This window comes from Podarcis tiliguerta, assembly GCF_965153285.1.
Source record: "Podarcis tiliguerta genome assembly, chromosome: 18".
NCBI classification, from domain to species: domain Eukaryota; kingdom Metazoa; phylum Chordata; class Lepidosauria; order Squamata; family Lacertidae; genus Podarcis; species Podarcis tiliguerta.
This window is the reverse complement of record NC_139551.1, coordinates 7,407,511-7,426,085: the sequence shown is the minus strand read 5'-3', so window position 1 is coordinate 7,426,085 and position 18,575 is coordinate 7,407,511. Positions and strand designations below refer to the sequence as shown.

At 46.3% G+C, this 18,575-nt stretch overlaps 3 protein-coding genes across 3 annotated transcripts in view; all 3 read right to left on the bottom strand.

The window, feature by feature from the left end:
* The window catches only part of LOC310668257 (bone morphogenetic protein 4-like), a gene marked incomplete at its 5' end in the record, with an annotated part of 11,677 nt that extends 7,708 nt beyond the window's left edge, over positions 1-3,969 (bottom strand). Inside the window, one exon of the mRNA XM_083421281.1 lies at positions 3,717-3,969. Within this exon, the coding sequence (XP_083277407.1) occupies positions 3,717-3,969 (253 nt within the window). The remainder of the gene's footprint in view (positions 1-3,716) is intronic.
* LOC310668255 (bone morphogenetic protein 2-like) overlaps positions 1-18,575 on the bottom strand; it is a gene marked incomplete at its 3' end in the record, with an annotated part of 26,255 nt that extends 7,680 nt beyond the window's left edge. The window contains exons 1-5 of the mRNA XM_083421279.1: positions 18,382-18,575; positions 16,572-16,753; positions 13,286-13,344; positions 10,077-10,250; positions 3,717-3,949 (exon numbers count right to left, since the gene is read on the bottom strand). Of these exons, the coding sequence (XP_083277405.1) occupies positions 3,717-3,949; positions 10,077-10,250; positions 13,286-13,344; positions 16,572-16,712 (607 nt within the window). The 5' untranslated portion in view covers positions 16,713-16,753; positions 18,382-18,575. The remainder of the gene's footprint in view (positions 1-3,716; positions 3,950-10,076; positions 10,251-13,285; positions 13,345-16,571; positions 16,754-18,381) is intronic.
* On the bottom strand, positions 8,214-12,222 carry LOC310668256 (protein mago nashi homolog; the record flags this gene model as incomplete). The annotated part of the gene is made up of 2 exons (XM_083421280.1): positions 8,214-8,853; positions 12,213-12,222. The coding sequence occupies 2 exons, from the start codon at positions 12,220-12,222 to the stop codon at positions 8,441-8,443; spliced, it is 423 nt and encodes a 140-aa protein (XP_083277406.1). The 3' UTR covers positions 8,214-8,440.

Here is an 18,575-nt window from a genome sequence, read left to right as displayed (position 1 = left end):
CTAAGTTAAACTAACTGAAAACAGCTTGCAGATACTTAATGGCCTTAGGATTTTATTTATGTTAAGTGGTGAATTAATACGTTCAATTCCATAAGGATGTTAATGCTGACGTTAAATTTCATAAAAATTGGGATTTGGAAAGCCGTTAAAAAGGACATGCAATGAAATTCAACCAAGGGGAAGCGAGGAAGTCACTTAACAAAGTTAATAACTGTAATTTTCAATAAGGCTATGATTTTTGTTTGTTTGTTTTGTGTGTTTGTTTGTTTATAATATTGTGAAAACTAATAAAAAAAATATTTTGGGGGAGATGTCCTTTTGTCACTCTCAAGGCTCAGAATACTTAGAATTAGCCAAATTGATAGACATAATAAGACAAAAACCAAAAAGTGGAGTTAAAAAAGAATGGGAATGCCTAAATGAACACCTCAAAAGTCAAGGTAGAAATCTGGCTGAGTCTGGAATAACCTTGTGAAGTGAAAGGATATGAAAGAAGGATTTATATCTAGATGTTAGAATAGAGATGATAACAGGAAAACAGAATGAGATAAAGGAGGTTCTGTGGGATTGGTGGAAGTCAATGTCTTGTTGTTGTTTTAGTGTTTATAATATTAACTTGTAAGATATGGATTTGGTTTGTTGTTGTTGTTGCTTTTTTTAGTTTTCGAACGTTGATTTTTGTGTGTTGTGTATTATTTTTTGATATCTTTCGTGTTGTTGTTGTTGTGTGGGAAATACTAATAAAATTTGTTTTTTTACAAAAATGCCACTTGTGGGGAGCTACAGAGAAAACACACACACACACACACACACACAGCAGCAGCGTATGCCCAAATTTCTGCAAGGAAAATTGAGCACTTGAATGCCATGTCTCGCCTCCTACATTCCATGTTAAAAGGTGGTTTGCAATGGCTCATGATGGAAAAAAAATCCATGTTAGGGCAATTCCTAAATTAGTCATTTGCGGTGGGGTTGTCCGTTAGTTAATGAATTCTGGAAACAGATTGGTACAGAAATATTGGGAATTGTGGGTAGGAAGGTGGAAATATCTAAATTAATGGTTCTTATTAGCCTGAGTAGCACCGAGTTAGAAACAAAAGAGGAATGTAAATGGGTAAATTTGATGGTAATTGCAGCCAGACAGGTTATAGCGAGTAATTGGAAAAATGCAGAAGAGCTGGAGTGAACCAATAGAGGGAAAAATTGAAAAATATTATAATCTTAGAATATCTAACTGAGAAGATACACAAAATGAAAGGGTTTAAGGTCAGTGAGAAGGAAAAGAAGTTATTTTTATATGCAGTGACAGCTGCAAGAATATTGATGGCCCAGAAATGGAAACAGGAGGAATTACCTAAGATAGAAGAATGGAGAACTAAAATGATGGATTATGCAGAACTGGACAGAATGACAGGAAGGATCCGGAATCGACGAAATCAAAGATTTACAGAAGATTGGGAAAAGTTTATTCAATATATGCAAAAACTGAGTGATAATAAAATTACGTTTGTAAGCTTTAAGGAAGCTCTGTGAGGGGAAAGGGTTAAAAGGGCAGAAATGTGTAAAAAGTAACAATAGGAAGGAATGGCAGACAAAGTGAGGGAAGTCAAAAAAGAGAAGTAAGATGTAATTAAGATGTGTGGAATGTATAAATTTGCTTTTGTATTTGAAAATTAATAAAAATATAATATATATAAAAAAATAAGGTCAGTGAGAAGGAGGAAGATTGGTTTGAGAAGATATTTGGGCAGGTTTGAATAATTTTGGGCAACTAAAATGTTAAAAGTTAAATAAACCTTGTGGAGGGAGGAGTATTAAGGTATATAGAATTGTAAATATGGTTGATTTGAATATATGTTATTATTGATTATGTATACCCAATGTATCAGTCGCCGGGGGGGGGTTCACTGTTTGCGTTTTGGTTGTTGTTAAAAAAAAATTAAATTAAATAAACAATCCTAAATTAGGCTGGCAAAAAGTTTACGGGAATAGTGTGCAAGCTTTCACGTTCTCCAGAACTCTTCACCTCGCCTGAGGAAGAGCTCTGTAGGACTCAAAAGCTTGCATGCTGATTGCATGCTGTAACATTTTTGGATGACCTGGTAAAGAAATGTCCTAATGTGGAATTTTTTTGATGGGACCAACACAACTACGTTTATTTTTTGTGTTACCTTGAGTGCAGAAAGTGGACATTTAAAAGAGAGTGAGTTTCAACACTTATTTTGATGTTAACCTCACCCCCACTCCTAAAAATAAGAGAAAATGGGGTGCATCTGATGTTAGCCCTATCAGAGCTGACCTGCTGAAATTAACGGATACAAATTACTTGGTGCATTAATTTTAAAAGGTTGACTCTGAGTAGATGCAACCCAAAATGTTTAGGGTACGCTAAATGTGAAATATTTTGGAAAGCTAACACGTGCCAGAAGGCTGTTATTTTTGCTGCAACTGACTCGCAGTTCCCCCTCTGCAAGTTAAAATGCATGTTCTCAATTGTAAGTGAATCCCTGGTTCGCTAGTAAAACTGAATTACTGCGCTGCAAAATGATGCACGTCTAAAAAAGTGTGTCCTCAACGTGAAAAGTTTGGAAAGATCTGATCTGGTCCAAGTCCTTTGCAATGGAGGAATATGTAGCGTTCCCATATAGGGATCAAACCTGCATTTATCAGCGCCACACTCTAATCAAATGAGCTATCCTGGCTCCAAGGAATCATTTCCTGATCTGGATAAAATATGAAGATACTGACAATAAGAAGGCAGTGCTGCTTTGTGCATAAGAATCCCACCATCTCTGCACAGCTGTGCTGAATTTTTACAAAACAGTGTGCAAGCTTTGAAGTCCTTCAGAAAAACTAGAGGTTTGTGTGAAGATCAAACCCCAAAAGCCAACAGGGACAGAACTACCTAAACTATACAGAAAATTATTCATGTATGCTACTACAGCAGCAAGAATGTTACTCACCCCAAAAATGGAAAGAAGCAGAAATTTCAGCAAAAGAAGAATGGATAAAAAACCTTATGGAATAATCAGAAATGGTGAAACTTGCCAGGAGAGTTAGAAATCAAGACAAACTTTTTAGAAAAGAATGGAAATGGGTTAGTGAATATTGACAGATAAATTGTAAACAGATAAGGACGTTGGCAGGATTGTTGTAATAACCTGCAATACATATTTAAAGTTGTTGAATAAGTGGGCAAATCAAGTTAATTTGGATATGCAGAAAAGATATTAAGAATAAATTTAAGGAACCACAGAAAGAGAGGGGAGAGAGTTGAGTTGGGAAATGTTAAAATGGTTGTAAAATTAATGGGATGTATAAACCTGAAATGCAAAAATAAAATAACAGGCCAAATGCCTTCATCACAAGGAAAGGTGTCAGATTTTAGGCCAGCTGTGGGGAACCTTTGCTTTTCCAGATGTTGCTCAGCTGCAGCTTTCAACACACCCTGCCAATGGGGCAGGGGGTGATGGGAGTTGTAGTTCATCACGTCTAGAGGGTGCAAGGTTCCCCATGCCTGGTCCTTAGACAGCCATCCTGAAGCCACTGCTTTTAGGGGTTGGGTGGGGGTTTGCAGCCCCTGGCACTTGGTGGGGTCCCTCACAACAACCGCCCATCACCTCCCTCCTGCAAACCTCCCCAAGAAAGCCTGCCTTGTGCCCTTGAGACCCTGACACCCCTCTTGCCAACGCCCCCTCCTCCGCGCCGCCACTTACTTCTGTCCAAAAAGCTGCGCACTGTATTGCCTTCCAAGACGTCCGGGTCTTTGGTGACTCCATCGTCATCGGCCACCGTGTTGTAGAGGTCCACCATGTACTGGGGAGGCCGGATGATGTGCTGGGGAGATTGAGGGGGGTCCCCAATGCCAAAGACCTCCAACAGCCTCTTGAGGGCCTGTTCTCTTGTGCCCTCGGAGCCCCCTGCCTCCAGGTGGGCAGGAGACGAGGGCCTGCCAGGGAAGGCGGGCATCCATGCCAGTAGAAGCAAGAGCAGTTGCTGGAGATGGAACATGGCTGATTTCTCTCTAGCTTCTGCTGTCCTCCAAGGCTGCACTTATAACCAAAGCTGCTGCCCATCTCTTGGCCCCACAATGAGGTCCTGCTAATGGGCCACTCAGGAAGGGCTAATTGCGGTGCTAACAAGGTGCGAAGGAACACACAAGCCTTTTCTGGGGAGGGTTGTGGATTCTGTCCCTTTGACACCCCTTTCCAGAAAAGAGGAGGGTGAACCTGGCTTGGCAGGAAGGAGAAAGGAAACCAGCTGCCAAAGTTTATTCAGCAGGCAAAAGCTGAGTTTGCTCTCCCCCTGGGAGGCTAACGGGTGTGTAATGGGGCCATTAAGGTGGGGATTAAGGCAGCCTTTCTGCACGAAGGCAGGTGAGGAAAAGCTAATACACAAGCAAGAAAAAAACGAGGAGCCAAGCAACCTTATTTCCCTGCAAAACAGAGCGTGCATCATGGATCTGGATATAGATGCACAGAGACACACAGAGGGACAGAAAACATGCTTGAAAGCCAGCTGTCAGTCCCATCAAAACACCACACACTACTGCATTATCCTGTAAAGCTGTATGAAAAGCCGAGGGATCGATACTTAAATTGCTTGTCAGCCTCAGCAACATCAACAAAATCAGGTATTTGCTGTCTTGCTTGGTCAAACCAGCCATGTCTCAAGGGAGCGGAAACCTCCCAACTCAGGAAAACCTCAGGAGTTCACCCTTACGCTTAGTAATAATAATAATAATAATAATTTATTTGTACCCTGCCCATCTGGCTGGGTTTCCACAGCCACTCTGGGTGGCTTCCACAGAGACCAAAAATACACTAAAATATCACACATTAAAAACTTCCCTGAATAGGGCTGCCTTAAGATGTCTTCTCAATATCAGGTAGTTGTTTATCGCTTTGACATCTGCTGGGAGGGCGTTCCACAGGGCAGGCGCCACCACCGAGAAGGCCCTCTGCCTGGTTCCCTGTAGCTTTGCTTCTCGCAATGAGGGAACCGCCAGAAGGCCCTTGGCGCTGGATCTCAGTGTCCGGGCAGAACGATGGGGGTGGAGGTGCTCCCAGAGATAAGAGATAAGAACCACCTGACTTATTATAAGATTTTTTTTAAAAAAAAAATGTTTCTGAGATTGTGCACTCACTGGTTTCCTTTTCTTCCTTTTTTGCTTTTTGGCTATAACCTGCATTTGGCTGAGCAATACAGTTTTGTACGTGCAAAATATTATTCCTACAATTGTTGCATTATTATAGGAGCAGAGGAAGCTAGCCTCGTCACACCCAGCTCAGTATTCTTTACTCTCCGCAGACATCCTAGTCCTTGCGGTCCTGAATCAAGGGCTAATGATGCAGTGTGTCCACCTAGGCCCAAGATTGCCTGTGTGGCCTGACAGAGACTCACCAGCGTTTCAGGCAGAAATTTATCCCAGCCCTGCATCCCAACTGCGCCTCTTGCCAAAACAAACAAAATGAACTTTAACAGGGAGAAATGTAAAGTATTGCACTTGGGCAAAAAAAATATGAGAGGCACAAATACAAGATGGGTGACACCTGGCTTGAGAGCAGTACATGTGAAAAGGATCTAGGAGTCTTGGTTGACCACAAACTTGACATGAGCCAACAGTGTGACGCGGCAGCTAAAAAAGCCAATGCAATTCTGGGCTGCATCAATAGGAGTATAGCATCTAGATCAAGGGAAGTTATAGTGCCACTGTATTCTGCTCTGGTCAGACCTCACCTGGAGTACTGTGTCCAGTTCTGGGCACCACAGTTCAAGAAGGACACTGACAAACTGGAACGTGTCCAGAGGAGGGCAACCAAAATGGTCAAAGGCCTGGAAACGATGCCTTATGAGGAACGGCTAAGGGAGCTGGGCATGTTTAGCCTGGAGAAGAGGAGGTTAAGGGGTGATATGATAGCCATGTTCAAATATATAAAAGGATGTCACCTAGAGGAGGGAGAAAGGTTGTTTTCTGCTGCTCCAGAGAAGCGGACACGGAGCAATGGATCCAAACTACAAGAAAGAAGATTCCGCCTAAACATTAGGAAGAACTTCCTGACAGTAAGAGCTGTTTGACAGTGGAATTTGCTGCCAAGGAGTGTGGTGGAGTCTCCTTCTTTGGAGGTCTTTAAGCAGAGGCTTGACAACCATATGTCAGGAGCGCTCTGATGGTGTTTCCTGCTTGGCAGGGGGTTGGACTCGATGGCCCTTGTGGTCTCTTCCAACTCTATGATTCTATGATTCTATATCCTGCTTTTCCTTAAAGTTAAAGGGACCCCTGACCATTAGGTCCAGTCGTGGCCGACTCTGGGGTTGCGGCGCTCATCTCGCTTTACTGGCCGAGGGAGCCAGCGTACAGCTTCCAGGTCATGTGGCCAGCAGGACTAAGCCGCTTCTGACGTTTTGCCCCAGCTTGGCTGCAGGAGTTGCTGGTACAAGGTGCCATACAAACCACCTTAGGGACTCCGCTCCAGATTTGTGTAGGGTTCACTCCTGAGCTTTTCCCTCTCCCAAAAATGTACCACAAGACAGAGGAGGTTTAGTATCTGAGTTTTTCTTTTCCTAGATGAGCTCCGTATAGTTCAAGCTATGGTTTTCCCAGTAGTGATGTATGGAAGTGAGAGCTGGTCCATAAAGAAGGCTGGAAAAAAACCAACTTTTTTTATTTTGTTTTTTACACAATTAGGGTTTAATTTTAAATGTAAGGTCCTTAGAAATAAACAGAGGCACAATAATAGGATGTGAGGGGCTGGGGGAACCTGGCTTGACAGCAGGACGTGCAGAAATGATCCAGGGGTTTTAGTCGACCATGGGCTTAATGTGAGCCAACAGCGAGATGCAGCAGCAAAAAAAGGCAAATGAAATTCTAGGCTAGCATGGCGTCCAAATCGAGGGAAGGAATAGTATCCCGCTCTATTCTGGGCTGTCCACTTTAAGAGGGATATTTACAAGTTGGAAGGTGTGCAGAGGAGGGCAACCAAGATGATCAAGGGTCTAGGAAGCAAGCCATATGAGGAACGGTTGAAGGATCTGGGTATGTTTAGCCTAGAAAACAGTAGACTGAGAGGAGATATTGTCAGGAGTGCTTGCAGGAGCCAGGCCCTGTGACCAGTAGGACTTTGCAGGATTGGGGCCTTCCTAAGCTTGTTCTGGAGAGGCAAGGTGCAGCCACACAGGTGAGGCTGACTCACAGCACCTGGTGGCAAGAGCCAGGAAGGGATAACTTTTTTTATTTTGTTTTTTACACAATTAGAGTTTAATTTTTAGCACTCACATGGGCGTGTGTTTTGTGCGTGTGTCTTCTACCATAATTCCAGGGAGAGCCCTCCCTTGTTTTGCCAAGACCAGCCTGCAGAACTGGCAAATTGTGTTCACACAAGATGAGCCCCGCAAAAGGACCTAGCTTCAGAGAAATTATGTCCACAACCAGAATCTGTCAGTCAAGGTTATCCTTAGCCGAAACACAGACGGCCAATGGCCATGAAATGAGAGAGCAGCTCAGATCTTTAGAAGGTTCTGCTCATGATTAGACCAACTTAGGAATGGGCTTCTGCTAGGGAAACACACACCAGCTCGTTCACACATAACGTTCTGGAAGGTAGATTAAGCAAATATGAAAATGTACTTGGGTAAGGTAAAGGTAAAGGGACCCCTGACCATTAGGTCCAGTCGTGGCTGACTCTGGGGTTGCAGCGCTCATCTCGCTTTACTGGCCGAGAGAGCCAGCGTACAGCTTCCGGTTCATGTGGCCAGCAGGACGAAGCCGCTTCTGGCGAACCAGAGCAGCACACGGAAACGTCGTTTACCTTCCCACTGGAGTGGTACCTATTTATCTACTTGCACTTTGACGTGCTTTCGAACTGCTAGGTTGGCAGGAGCAGGGACCGAGCAACGGGAGCTCACCCCGTCGCGGGGATTCGAACTGCCAACCTTCTGATCGGCAAGCCCTTGGCTCTGTGGTTTAACCCACAGTGCCACTCTTTTATCACTTGAGCTGTTGTGGTTTTTGCAAGCAGTCACTCTTCACAGAGCACTGTAGTTCTAGGAGAGAAAGAGGGATCGTCAAATGACGGTCGGCTCTTGTAACAAACCATCAAGTTCCCAGCATTCTTGGGAGGAAGCCATGTGCGTTTTGAAGTAGCATGAAACTGCTTTAATTGCATGGTGCAGATGTGACCCTCTCTCTCATAATATGGAACACTTTCGACACTTCTAGGTTAAGTCAGAGTTCAGTCTTGTATCCCGGCTGCGACATCATCAAATGACCACTCTTTGCGACATTGTCATGCTTTCGTTTTTAAAAGGGGGAAAAAGCTTTTTAGCATTTATTAAATTCACTCTGTAAAAAGTCTGACACACATAAAACCAATGAGAGATAAGAAATGGAAAGTGACCCCACCGAAAGAAACTTGACAGTACAAATTTAAATCCATGCAATTTAAATTGGCTTAATCTTGAGGTGTAATCCAATGAGACTGAAGATGAGATACTTGAGGGCCTGGACAAGGCAATAAAACACTCTTTGACTTTCTGGATCCTTGGACTGATTTACATCAATAAGAGAAGCAATTTTTGATGTGGTAAAAGAGATGTGTTCACCACCAGTTACAATTTCAAGCTCCTGCCGGCCAACTCTGTCAGGATGCGGCCATAAGGCATCATCTTCTTTCGTGATTTCACTGTAGTCGATTATCCTCTTTAGCTCTTCCATCACACCTTTGTGTATGTAGGCTTCTTTTGCCTGTTGTCTTTGTCGGTTGTAGTCATATATAGTCAAATTGTAGTTAAAGCTAAGATTTTCCCAGTAGTGATGTATGGAAGTGAGAGCTGGACCATAAAGAAGGCTGATTGCTGAAAAATTGATGCTTTTGAATTATGGTGCTGGAGGAGACTCTTGAGAGTCCCATGGACTGCAAGAAGATCAAATCTCTCCATTCTGAAGGAAATCAGCCCTGAGTGTTCACTAGAAGGACAGATCGTGAAGCTGAGGCTCCAATACTTTGGCCACCTCATGAGAAGAGAAGACTCCCTGGAAAAGACCCTGATGTTGGGAAAGATGGAGGACACAAGGAGAAGGGGACGACGGAGGACGAGATGGTGGGACAGTGTTCTCGAAGCGACCAGCATGAGTTTGACCCAACTGCGGGAGGCAGTGGAAGACAGGAGTGCTTGGCGTGCTCTGGTCCAGGGGGTCACGAAGAGGCGGACACGACTAAATGACTAAACAACAACAATGGTTAAAGAGTACAAAACATGGACCCAGTTATACCAGAGGAAAGTTATTAAAGTATTAAAATGCCCTGAGTCACTATTTCAGGCATATTTGATCATAGGTTGAGGGGGGGTGTCCTTGGTCATGTCCCCTCCTTGCTTACAGAGGAAATAAAGTCGACCAAACAGGTCCTAAAACATCCTTTTTCCTTTGGTCCAGCTTATTAGTTTTCCCAGCAGGACAATATCCCAAACAGGAAGTTTGGCCCTATCTAAACTTCTCCCCAAAATGTGCAATGTTCATTCTAGCTACTTATAAGCAGCTGCACTCGAGTCTTGAAGGTTGAAATAACTGAAATGTACCCCCCCCCCAAAAAAACCCAATTTTTTCATGTATTCGCCATCTCTTGACAAACCACATCTGGGGGAGATGTTGGCTAGCGGAATCATCCTCCCTTTGACTTGCTAAATTAAACCTCGTGTTTTGCGGGGCGCCTGTTCCAAGACCCTTTAAAAAGGTAAAGGTACCCCTGCCCATACGGGCCAGTCTTGACAGACTCTAGGGTTGTGCGCCCATCTCACTTAAGAGGCCAGGGGCCAGTGCTGTCTGAAGACACTTCCGGGTCATGTGGCCAGCGTGACATCGCTGCTCTGGCAAGCCAGAGCCGCACACGGAAACGCCGTTTACCTTCCCGCTAGTAAGCGGTCCCTATTTATCTACTTGCACCCGAGAGTGCTTTCGAACTGCTAGGTTGGCAGGCGCTGGGACCGAACAACGGGAGCGCACCCCGCCGCGGGGATTCGAACCGCCGACCTTTCGATCAGCAAGCCCTAGGCGCTGAGGCTTTTACCCACAGCGCCACCCGCGTCCCCCAAGACCCTTTAAGAGCCCGCATTTGCAAGCTCGGACGGCAAAGACGGTGTGGAGCTCCCCGCTTTGGCTCCGGAAGGTATTTGTCTCGTATTGGTGAGGGATGCAGGAGCTGGAGGTGTCTTCAAGATGCCAGACAAGGCACTTGCCTCGGCTCTGAGGGTCCCTGTGTTGAGAAGAATAAGAATAAGAAGAGTTTGGATTTGATATCCCGCTTTATCACTACCCGAAGGAGTCTCAAAGTGGCTAACATTCTCCTTTTCCTTCCTCCCCCACAACAAACACTCTGTGAGGTGAGTGGGGCTGAGAGACTTCAGAGAAGTGTGACTGGCCCAAGGTCACCCAGCAGCTGCAGGTGGAGGAGCGGGGAAGCGAACCCGGTTCACCAGATTACGAGTCCACTGCTCTTAACCACTACACCACACAGTTGGCCGTGAGAGCCTATTCAGGCTAGGGCATCCTGTTAAACCAGCCTGGCTCCTTCCAGGTGTTGTAAGGCTACAACTCTACATGGGGCCCGATCCGGAGGCTCCCTCTTGTGCAAAACACCGAGTCCAGACTGCAATCCCCGGCGTGCAACTCGCTGGCTCCATCTGGTAAGCAGGCTGAGACCCTCTCTGCCCGCAGACTGTCTCGCCAGAGTGGTACATGCTCTGGTTATCTCCCGCTTGGATTACTGCCATGTGCTCTACATGGGACGGCCTTTGAAGGTGACCCGGAAACTACAACTAATCCAGAATGCGGCAGCTAGACTGGTGACTGGGAGCGGCCGCCGAGACCACATAACACCGGTCTTGAAAGACCTACATTGGCTCCCAGTACGTTTCCAAGCACAATTCAAAGTGTTGGTGCTGACCTTTAAAGCCCTAAACGGCCTCGGCCCAGGATACCTGAAGGAGCGTCTCCACCCCCATCGTCCAGCCTGGACACTGAGGTCCAGCTCCGAGGGCCTCCTGGCGGTTCCCTCCCTGCAAGAAGTGAGGTTACAGGGAACAGGCACAGGGCCTTTTCGGTGGTGGCACCCCCCTCTGCACTGTGCATTTTTAAGCAGTATCATACCCCCAAAGAATCCCGGGAACCATAGCTTGTTAGCATAGGGCGCAGGGATGATGGCAATTTATATTCACAAGCCCCGCTGAATTCAACAGGGTTTTCTCTCAGAATTGCGCAGCCTCAGGAGCGTTCAACAGCAATCCATGGAAAACCCTCTCTTTTGTTCTGATTCAGTGCTAAAGCACGCTGCAAAACATTGACACAGGTCTGAAGTGATATGGACACTGCTGCATTTTGGGGGGTGTTGGCGCTGTGGGTAAAAGCCTCAGCGCCTAGGGCTTGCCGATCGTCAGGTCGGCGGTTCGAATCCCCACGGCGGGGTGCGCTCCCGTCGTTCGGCCCCAGCGCCTGCCAACCTAGCAGTTCGAAAGCACTCCCGGGTGCAAGTAGATAAATAGGGATCGCTTACTAGCGGGAAGGTAAATGGCGTTCCGTGTGCGGCTCTGGCTCGCCAGAGCAGCGATGTCACGCTGGCCACATGACCCGGAAGTGTCTCCGGACAGCGCTGGCTCCCGGCCTCTTGAGTGAGATGAGCGCACAACCCTAGAGTCTGTCAAGACTGGCCCGTACGGGCAGGGGTACCTTTACCTTTACCTTAACTACGGTCCCTGTGCTTCATGTATCAATTACTTGGCTTACGGAACACTGCAAAAGATAAATAAATATGGGAGTGTGTTTTGCTGCAAAACGGCTGCAAAACTTTGGCACGGATTTAGAGGCGATACTAAATGTTGGGGTCCATAGTTCATAATCCCGGGCAAGCACAGGTGCCCTTTTCACAGCAAAAAGACGGATACTGATAAACTGGAAAAATAAAAAATGTGGCTCCCTTCTACGATTGGATTGAAGACTTTTGCCAACTCACAACATACGAACAACTTGCATATAACAGCAGAGTCGCCATGGACAAATAATTCTACGATATCCGGAACCCGTTCTTACAAATACTGTAATCTGGTGCGGCACAATTAAAACCTTGTAAAGTATATACAGTTTTGGGTGTCCGTCCCCCCTTTATTTTCCTTTCTGCACAGATTCTGTTTCTTTTTTTTCTTTTCCTCTTTCTTATATTTACGTCTCACCATGTTTAGTGTGCATATAATTAGGTACTTTATAATGATCTCTTTCAGCTTCTGCCTTCTGGAAGAAGGTACAGGGTTATAAAGGACCAGCCGCCTGAGAAACAGTTTCTATCCAAATGCGATTCTGGTTTTAAACGCAGTGTAAGGGGACGTGGGTGGCGCTGTGGGTAAAACCTCAGTGCCTAGGACTTGCTGATCTCAAGGTCGGCGGTTCGAATCCCCGCGGCGGGGTGAGCCCCCGTCTCTCGGTCCCAGCTCCTGCCCACCTAGCAGTTCGAAAGCACCCCTAAGTGCAAGTAGATAAATAGGGACCGCTTACTAGCGGGAAGGTAAACGGCGTTTCTGTGTGCGGCTCTGGCTCGCCAGAGCAGCTTCGTCACGCTGGCCATGTGACCCGGAAGTGTCTCCGGACAGCGCTGGCCTCTTAAGTGAGATGGGCGCACAACCCTAGAGTCTGTCAAGACTGGCCCATACGGGCAGGGGTACCTTTACCTTTACCTAAGGTAGTCTCTGTGGGAGTATATTGTATTTAAAAATGGGGTATCAGAGTTTTTAGGGGGTTAACCAGGCTGGGATTGCAGGCTTGTTGGTTTTTGAATGTCTGATGTAGATTTTTTCCAGTTTCGTTGTTCTGTATGGGACAACGAGAATAAAGATTACCGTATCTGTATAATTATATATAAACCTTTGGCACAGGTTTGGAGGGGTTCCCAATGTTGGGGTCCCTAGTTCATAATCCCCGGCCAGCGCCAGTGTGGATGAGCCCAGCACTGAGGTGTGTGTGTGTGTGTACTGAATGAATGACCCATTTTACACCTCTAGAAACCTCCCTTGGGGAATCTCTTTCCCCCAGTCTGTCGCTGAGCCCAATCCACAGAAATTAACAGGAACAATCTGGATTCAGCTCTCAGGTGTTGCCATTGTGTGTGTGTGATCTCCTGTGCTTGCACACACCCTTAGAGCAGTTTGTGGGCATTGCATTTAGAAATGCAATTGTCACGGGGTGTGTTTTTTTTGGATGTGCAGCTAGCACCTGCGCTCACACCTTTGGGGCAGTTGTGCTTACCTTAGCAGGCAGGGACCTCCAGGGTCACATTGCCCTAAGCATCTTCCAACATCAATTTCCTGGAAGATTTGAAACACAAAAGGAGAAGAGGAAATCACTTGCTAGTCTCCCACTGTCTTTGCCAGGCTGGTGGGAATTCAAAAGGATATGTGTCATTCACAAATACACCTTCTGGGACCACCCAGAAGAAGGAAAAAACAGCTTGTCTTTGCAACAGGAAAACCTGGCACACATTTAGCTAAACATCATTTCAGGGGAAGTTATTATTTTGGAGTTTTATCGCTACAGAAAACAGCACACAGAAAATGAGAGTCTTTAAAAGCTGAGCGCATAACACCAAACTGGGAGGGATAGCTCAGAAGATAAAATCCAGATACAAGCTGACATAATAATAATAATAATAATAATAATAATAATAATAATAATAATTTATTATTTATACCCCGCCCATCTGGCTGAGTTTCCCCAGCCACTCTGGGCGACTTCCAATCAAGTGTTAAAAACAATACAGCATTAAATATTAAAAACTTCCCTTCAGATGTCTTTTAAAAAGAAGGATTGGGAGATTAAAGGTAAAGGTACCCCTGCCCGTACGGGCCAGTCTTGACAGACTCTAGGGTTGTGCGCCCATCTCACTCAAAGAGGCTGGGGGCCAGCGCTGTCCGGAGACACTTCCGGGTCACGTGGCCAGCGTGACATCGCTGCTCTGGCGAGCCAGAGCCGCACACGGAAACGCCGTTTACCTTCCCGCTAGTAAGCGGTCCCTATTTATCTACTTGCACCCAGGAGTGCTTTCGAACTGCTAGGTTGGCAGGCGCTGGGACCGAACGACGGGAGCGCACCCCGCCGCGAGGATTCGAACCGCCGACCTTTCGATCGGCAAGCCCTAGGCTTTTACCCACAGCGCCACCCGCGTCCCGATTGGGAGATTGGGCCCAGGCTAACACAATGAATTTCAACAGGGACAAATGTAAGGTCCTTAGAAATAAACAGAGGCACAATAATAGGATGTGAGAGGCCGGGGGAACCTGGCTTGACAGCAGGACGTGCGGAAATGATCCAGGGGTTTTAGTCGACCATGAGCTTAATGTGAGCCAACAGCGAGATGCGGCAGCAAAAAAAGGCAAATGAAATTCTAGGCTAGCATGGCGTCCAAATCGAGGGAAGGAATAGTATCCCGCTCTATTCTGGGCTGTCCAGTTTAAGAGGGATATTTACAAGCTGGAAGGTGTGCAGAGGAGGGCAACCAAGATGATCGAGGGTCTGGAAAGCAAGCCATATGAGGAACGGTTGAAGGATCTGGGTATGTTTAGCCTAGAAAACAGTAGACTGAGAGGAGATATTGTCAGGAGTGCTTGCAGGAGCCAGGTCCTGTGACCTGTAGGACTTTGCAGGATTGGGGCCTTCTTAAGCTTCTTCTGGAGAGGCAAGGTGCAGCCACACAGGTAAGGCTGACTGGTAACTCACAGCACCTGGTGGCAAGAGCCGGGAAGGGATATAAGGTCAGCATTTCCCTTTAGCTCTTTGCCACAGCAACACGTTCCCTGCCTTGCTGCGTTTGGCTCCTTGACTCCTTGCTCCTTGGTCCTCGGACCCTTGACTTTGTGACTCCTTGCTTCTTGATCCTTGGACCCCTAAGTTCGTGACTCCTTGCTTCTTGATCCTCAAACCCCTGACTTCGTGACTCCTTGCTTCTTGATCCTCGGACCCCTGACTTCGTGGCTCCTTGCTTCTTGATCCTCGGACCCCTGACTTCGTGACTCCTTGCTTCTTGATCCTCAAACCCTTGACTTCGTGACTCCTTGCTTCTTGATCCTCGGACCCCTGACTTCGTGGCTCCTTGCTTCTCGATCCTCGGACCCCTGACTTTGTGACTTCTTGCTTCTTGATCCTCGGACCCCTGACTTCGTGACTCCTTGCTTCTTGACCCTTGGACCCTTGACTTTGTGACTCCTTGCTTCTTGATCCTCAAACCCCTGACTTCGTGACTCCTTGCTTTCTGACCCTCGGACCCCTGACTTCGTGACTCCTTGCTTCCTGACCCTCGGACCCCTGACTTTGTGACTCCTTGCTTCTTGATCCTCGGACCCCTGACTTTGTGACTCCTTGCTTCCTGACCCTCGGATCCTTGGCTTCTTGACTTCCAGCTCTCTGACCCTCGGACTCTTGGCTTTCTAACTTAGCTTCTGGACTCCCATTCCTGCTCCCATCCCGCCATCTTGCCCCCGGTTCCGACGTCCCCAGCCAGGACTTCGATCGCCCATGAACCGGACCGTGACAGATATGATAGCTATCTCCAAATATCTTAAGGGCTGTTCTTTTGCCTTGGTCAAACCACACCTGGAATACTGTGTCCAATTCTGGGCACCACAATTTAAGAAGGATGTTGACAAGCTGGAACGTGTTCAGAGGAGGGTGACAGAGATGATCAAGGGTCTGGAAAGCATGCCATATGAGGAACGGTTGAGGGAGTTGGATAGGCTTAGCCCAGAGAAGAGGAGACTTGCTTTCCATTATCATGTTGGTTGGCCGGGGCGGATGGGAGTTGGAGTCCACCTTTTTTTTTTTTTTATTAAGGATTTTCTTGTTTTACAGAAGTAAGTGTAATGCCTCGTTGTTGTTTTTTTCCATGTGACATTTTTACAAATCCATTTCATTTGTTGAGGCATTAGGGGGAGAAGAAAAGAAAAGAAAAAAGAAAGGGGGGATGAAGAGAGGGAAGATGGAAGGGGGTGGGGTCGGGTGGCGGTGTTTCTGTTATGTTTAATGTAAGTAGAGTTTGGTGTCAGCGTTGCTTGTGTTGTTCACTTGTGTTCCTTTGGTGGTGAGAGAGGTTGGGGTTGGCCTAGGGTGTGATTGTTTGCTTGTGATTGGCTGTGGTGATCTTTGTTTTCGTGTGTGAGTGAGGTGGGTGGGTGTTTTGGATCAGGTTAGCCATATTGATTTGTATGCTGTTGGTGGATTATTGTCATTGTCCTGCTGGGCTGTGTATGTGATAAAGGGGAGCCATACCGGGGTGAAGGTGTCTTCTTCTGTTTGTCCCCGTGTCAGTTTCAGTTTATTAGTTAATTTTTCTAGTAGGGCTGTTTCCCATACTATTTGGTACCATTGGTCCATGCTTACTCCTGACAGGTCTCTCCAGTGTCTGGCTATGATGCTTCTGGCTGCTGAGAGTAGGTGGGTTATGAGTTCTTTGTGGTGTAAATGGGCATTGTTGTTGTCTTGGAAGATGTGGAGTCCACCCTTTTAACGTGAGTGGGCTTTGGAATGGAAGCAGCATTCGCACCTTAATCAGCTCCAGTTTTTCTCCCACAGAGTTGAGCACCTCCTCAAAGTAGTATTCCACGTGGGAGACCCGGTAACAGGACTCCCTCAGCCGGCAGCTCCCCACGATCTGAACCGCACTGTGCCCGTTTGGGGTCTTCATCAGAACAGAGTCGAAATCCGTGGGCAGGCAGACAAGCCCCTCTGAAAAGAGATCCGAGAGGAAAATTATAATTATAATTATAATTATAATTATAATTAATTATTTATGCCACGCCCACCTGGGCGGCATCCAACAAAATATTAAAATACAGTGGTACCTCGGGTTACATATGCTTCAGGTTACATACGCTTCAGGTTACAGACTCCACTAACCCAGAAATAGTGCTTCAGGTTAAGAACTTGGCTTCAGGATAAGAACAGAAATTGTGCTCCGGCGGTGTGGCAGGAGCAGGAGGCCCCATTATCTAAAGTGGTGCTTCAGGTGAAGAACAGTTTTAGGTTAAGAACGGACCTCCGGAATGAATTAAGTACTTAACTCGAGGTACCACTGTACAGTAATGCATCAAATATTAAAAGCTTCCCTAAACAGGGCTGCCTTCAGATGTTTTCTGAAAGTCTGGTAGTTGTTGTTCTCTTTGACATCTGGTGGGAGCGCGTTCCACAGGGCGGGTGCTACCACCGAGAAGGCCCTCTGCCTGGTTCCCTGTAACTTGGCTTCTCGCAGTGAGGGAACTGCCAGAAGGCCCTCGGCGCTGGACCTCAGTGTCTGGGTAGAACGATGGGGGTGGAGATGCTCCTTCAGGTATACTGGGCTGTTTAGGGCTTGAAAGGTCAGCACCAACACTCTGAATTGTGCTCGGAAACGTACTGGGAGCCAATGTAGGTCTTTCAGGACCCGTGTTATATGGTCTCGACGGCCGCCCCCAGTCACCAGTCTAGCTGCCGCATTCTGGATTAGTTGTCATTTCCTGATCACCTCCATCTCCACCCCTCCATCCCTCACTGCGAGAGGTGAGGTTACAGAGGACCAGGCAGAGGGCCTTCTCGGTGGTGGCACCCGCCCTGTGGAACGCACTCCCAGCAAATGTCAAGGAAATAAACAACTACCTGACTTTTAGAAGACATCTGAAGGCAGCCCTGTTTAGGGAAGCTTTTAGTGTCTGATGTTTTATTGTGCTTTTAATTTTGTTTGTTTGTTTTTAATAATATTTTATTAAGATTTTCACAAAAAGAAAAAAGAAAAATACAGAAATAAAAAACAATTAAAAACAGTTCAATCTTTCATGACATATCTTGCATTTGCTTGTTTCCCGGACCTCCCCACACCTCCCCTCTTTGTATTCCAGTTCAATTTATTTATTCAGCAAATCCTTTCCCTCTTTACCTTTATCCTTATCTTGATCTTAATATATTATAGCTTTTACTTTTCACCTGTTAACATTCCATTTTTGCATATTCTTTCATAACATTATTGCTAAAAACCCCTTAACCTCAATCCAACATCATTCTAACACTCATTAATTTTGCAATATTTCTGTAGATAGTCTTTAAATTTCTTCCATCACCTTCATCTGCCATTCTTCCAGAGTGGGTAGTTCTTGTGCTTTTAATTTTGTTGGGAGCCGCCCAGAGTAGCTGGGGAAACCCAGGCAGATGGGTGGGGTAATAATAATAATAATAATAATAATAATAATAATAATAATAAGTTGTTGTTGTTGTTGTTGTTATTATTATTAAGCCCTGTTGGTTTCCCCGACAGATGACATCCTTGCTCCTGCTCTGAAAAAGTTCCCGGAGCTCCAATCCACAACACCTCTGCCTCGCGGTACCTTTGGGATGTTCTGCATTGGAACACCTGCCGAAATCCAACGTCTGTTCCAGAGGGGAGTCTGGGAAGAAGGTTTTCAGAGACGGCAGCCGGAGACATTCAGATGGGCTAGCGTTGCACTGGCAGCCCTCAATGACCTCCACCTGTCAAACGCCTTCCAGAAGCAGGAGCTCTTGCACCCGGACACTGCTGGGC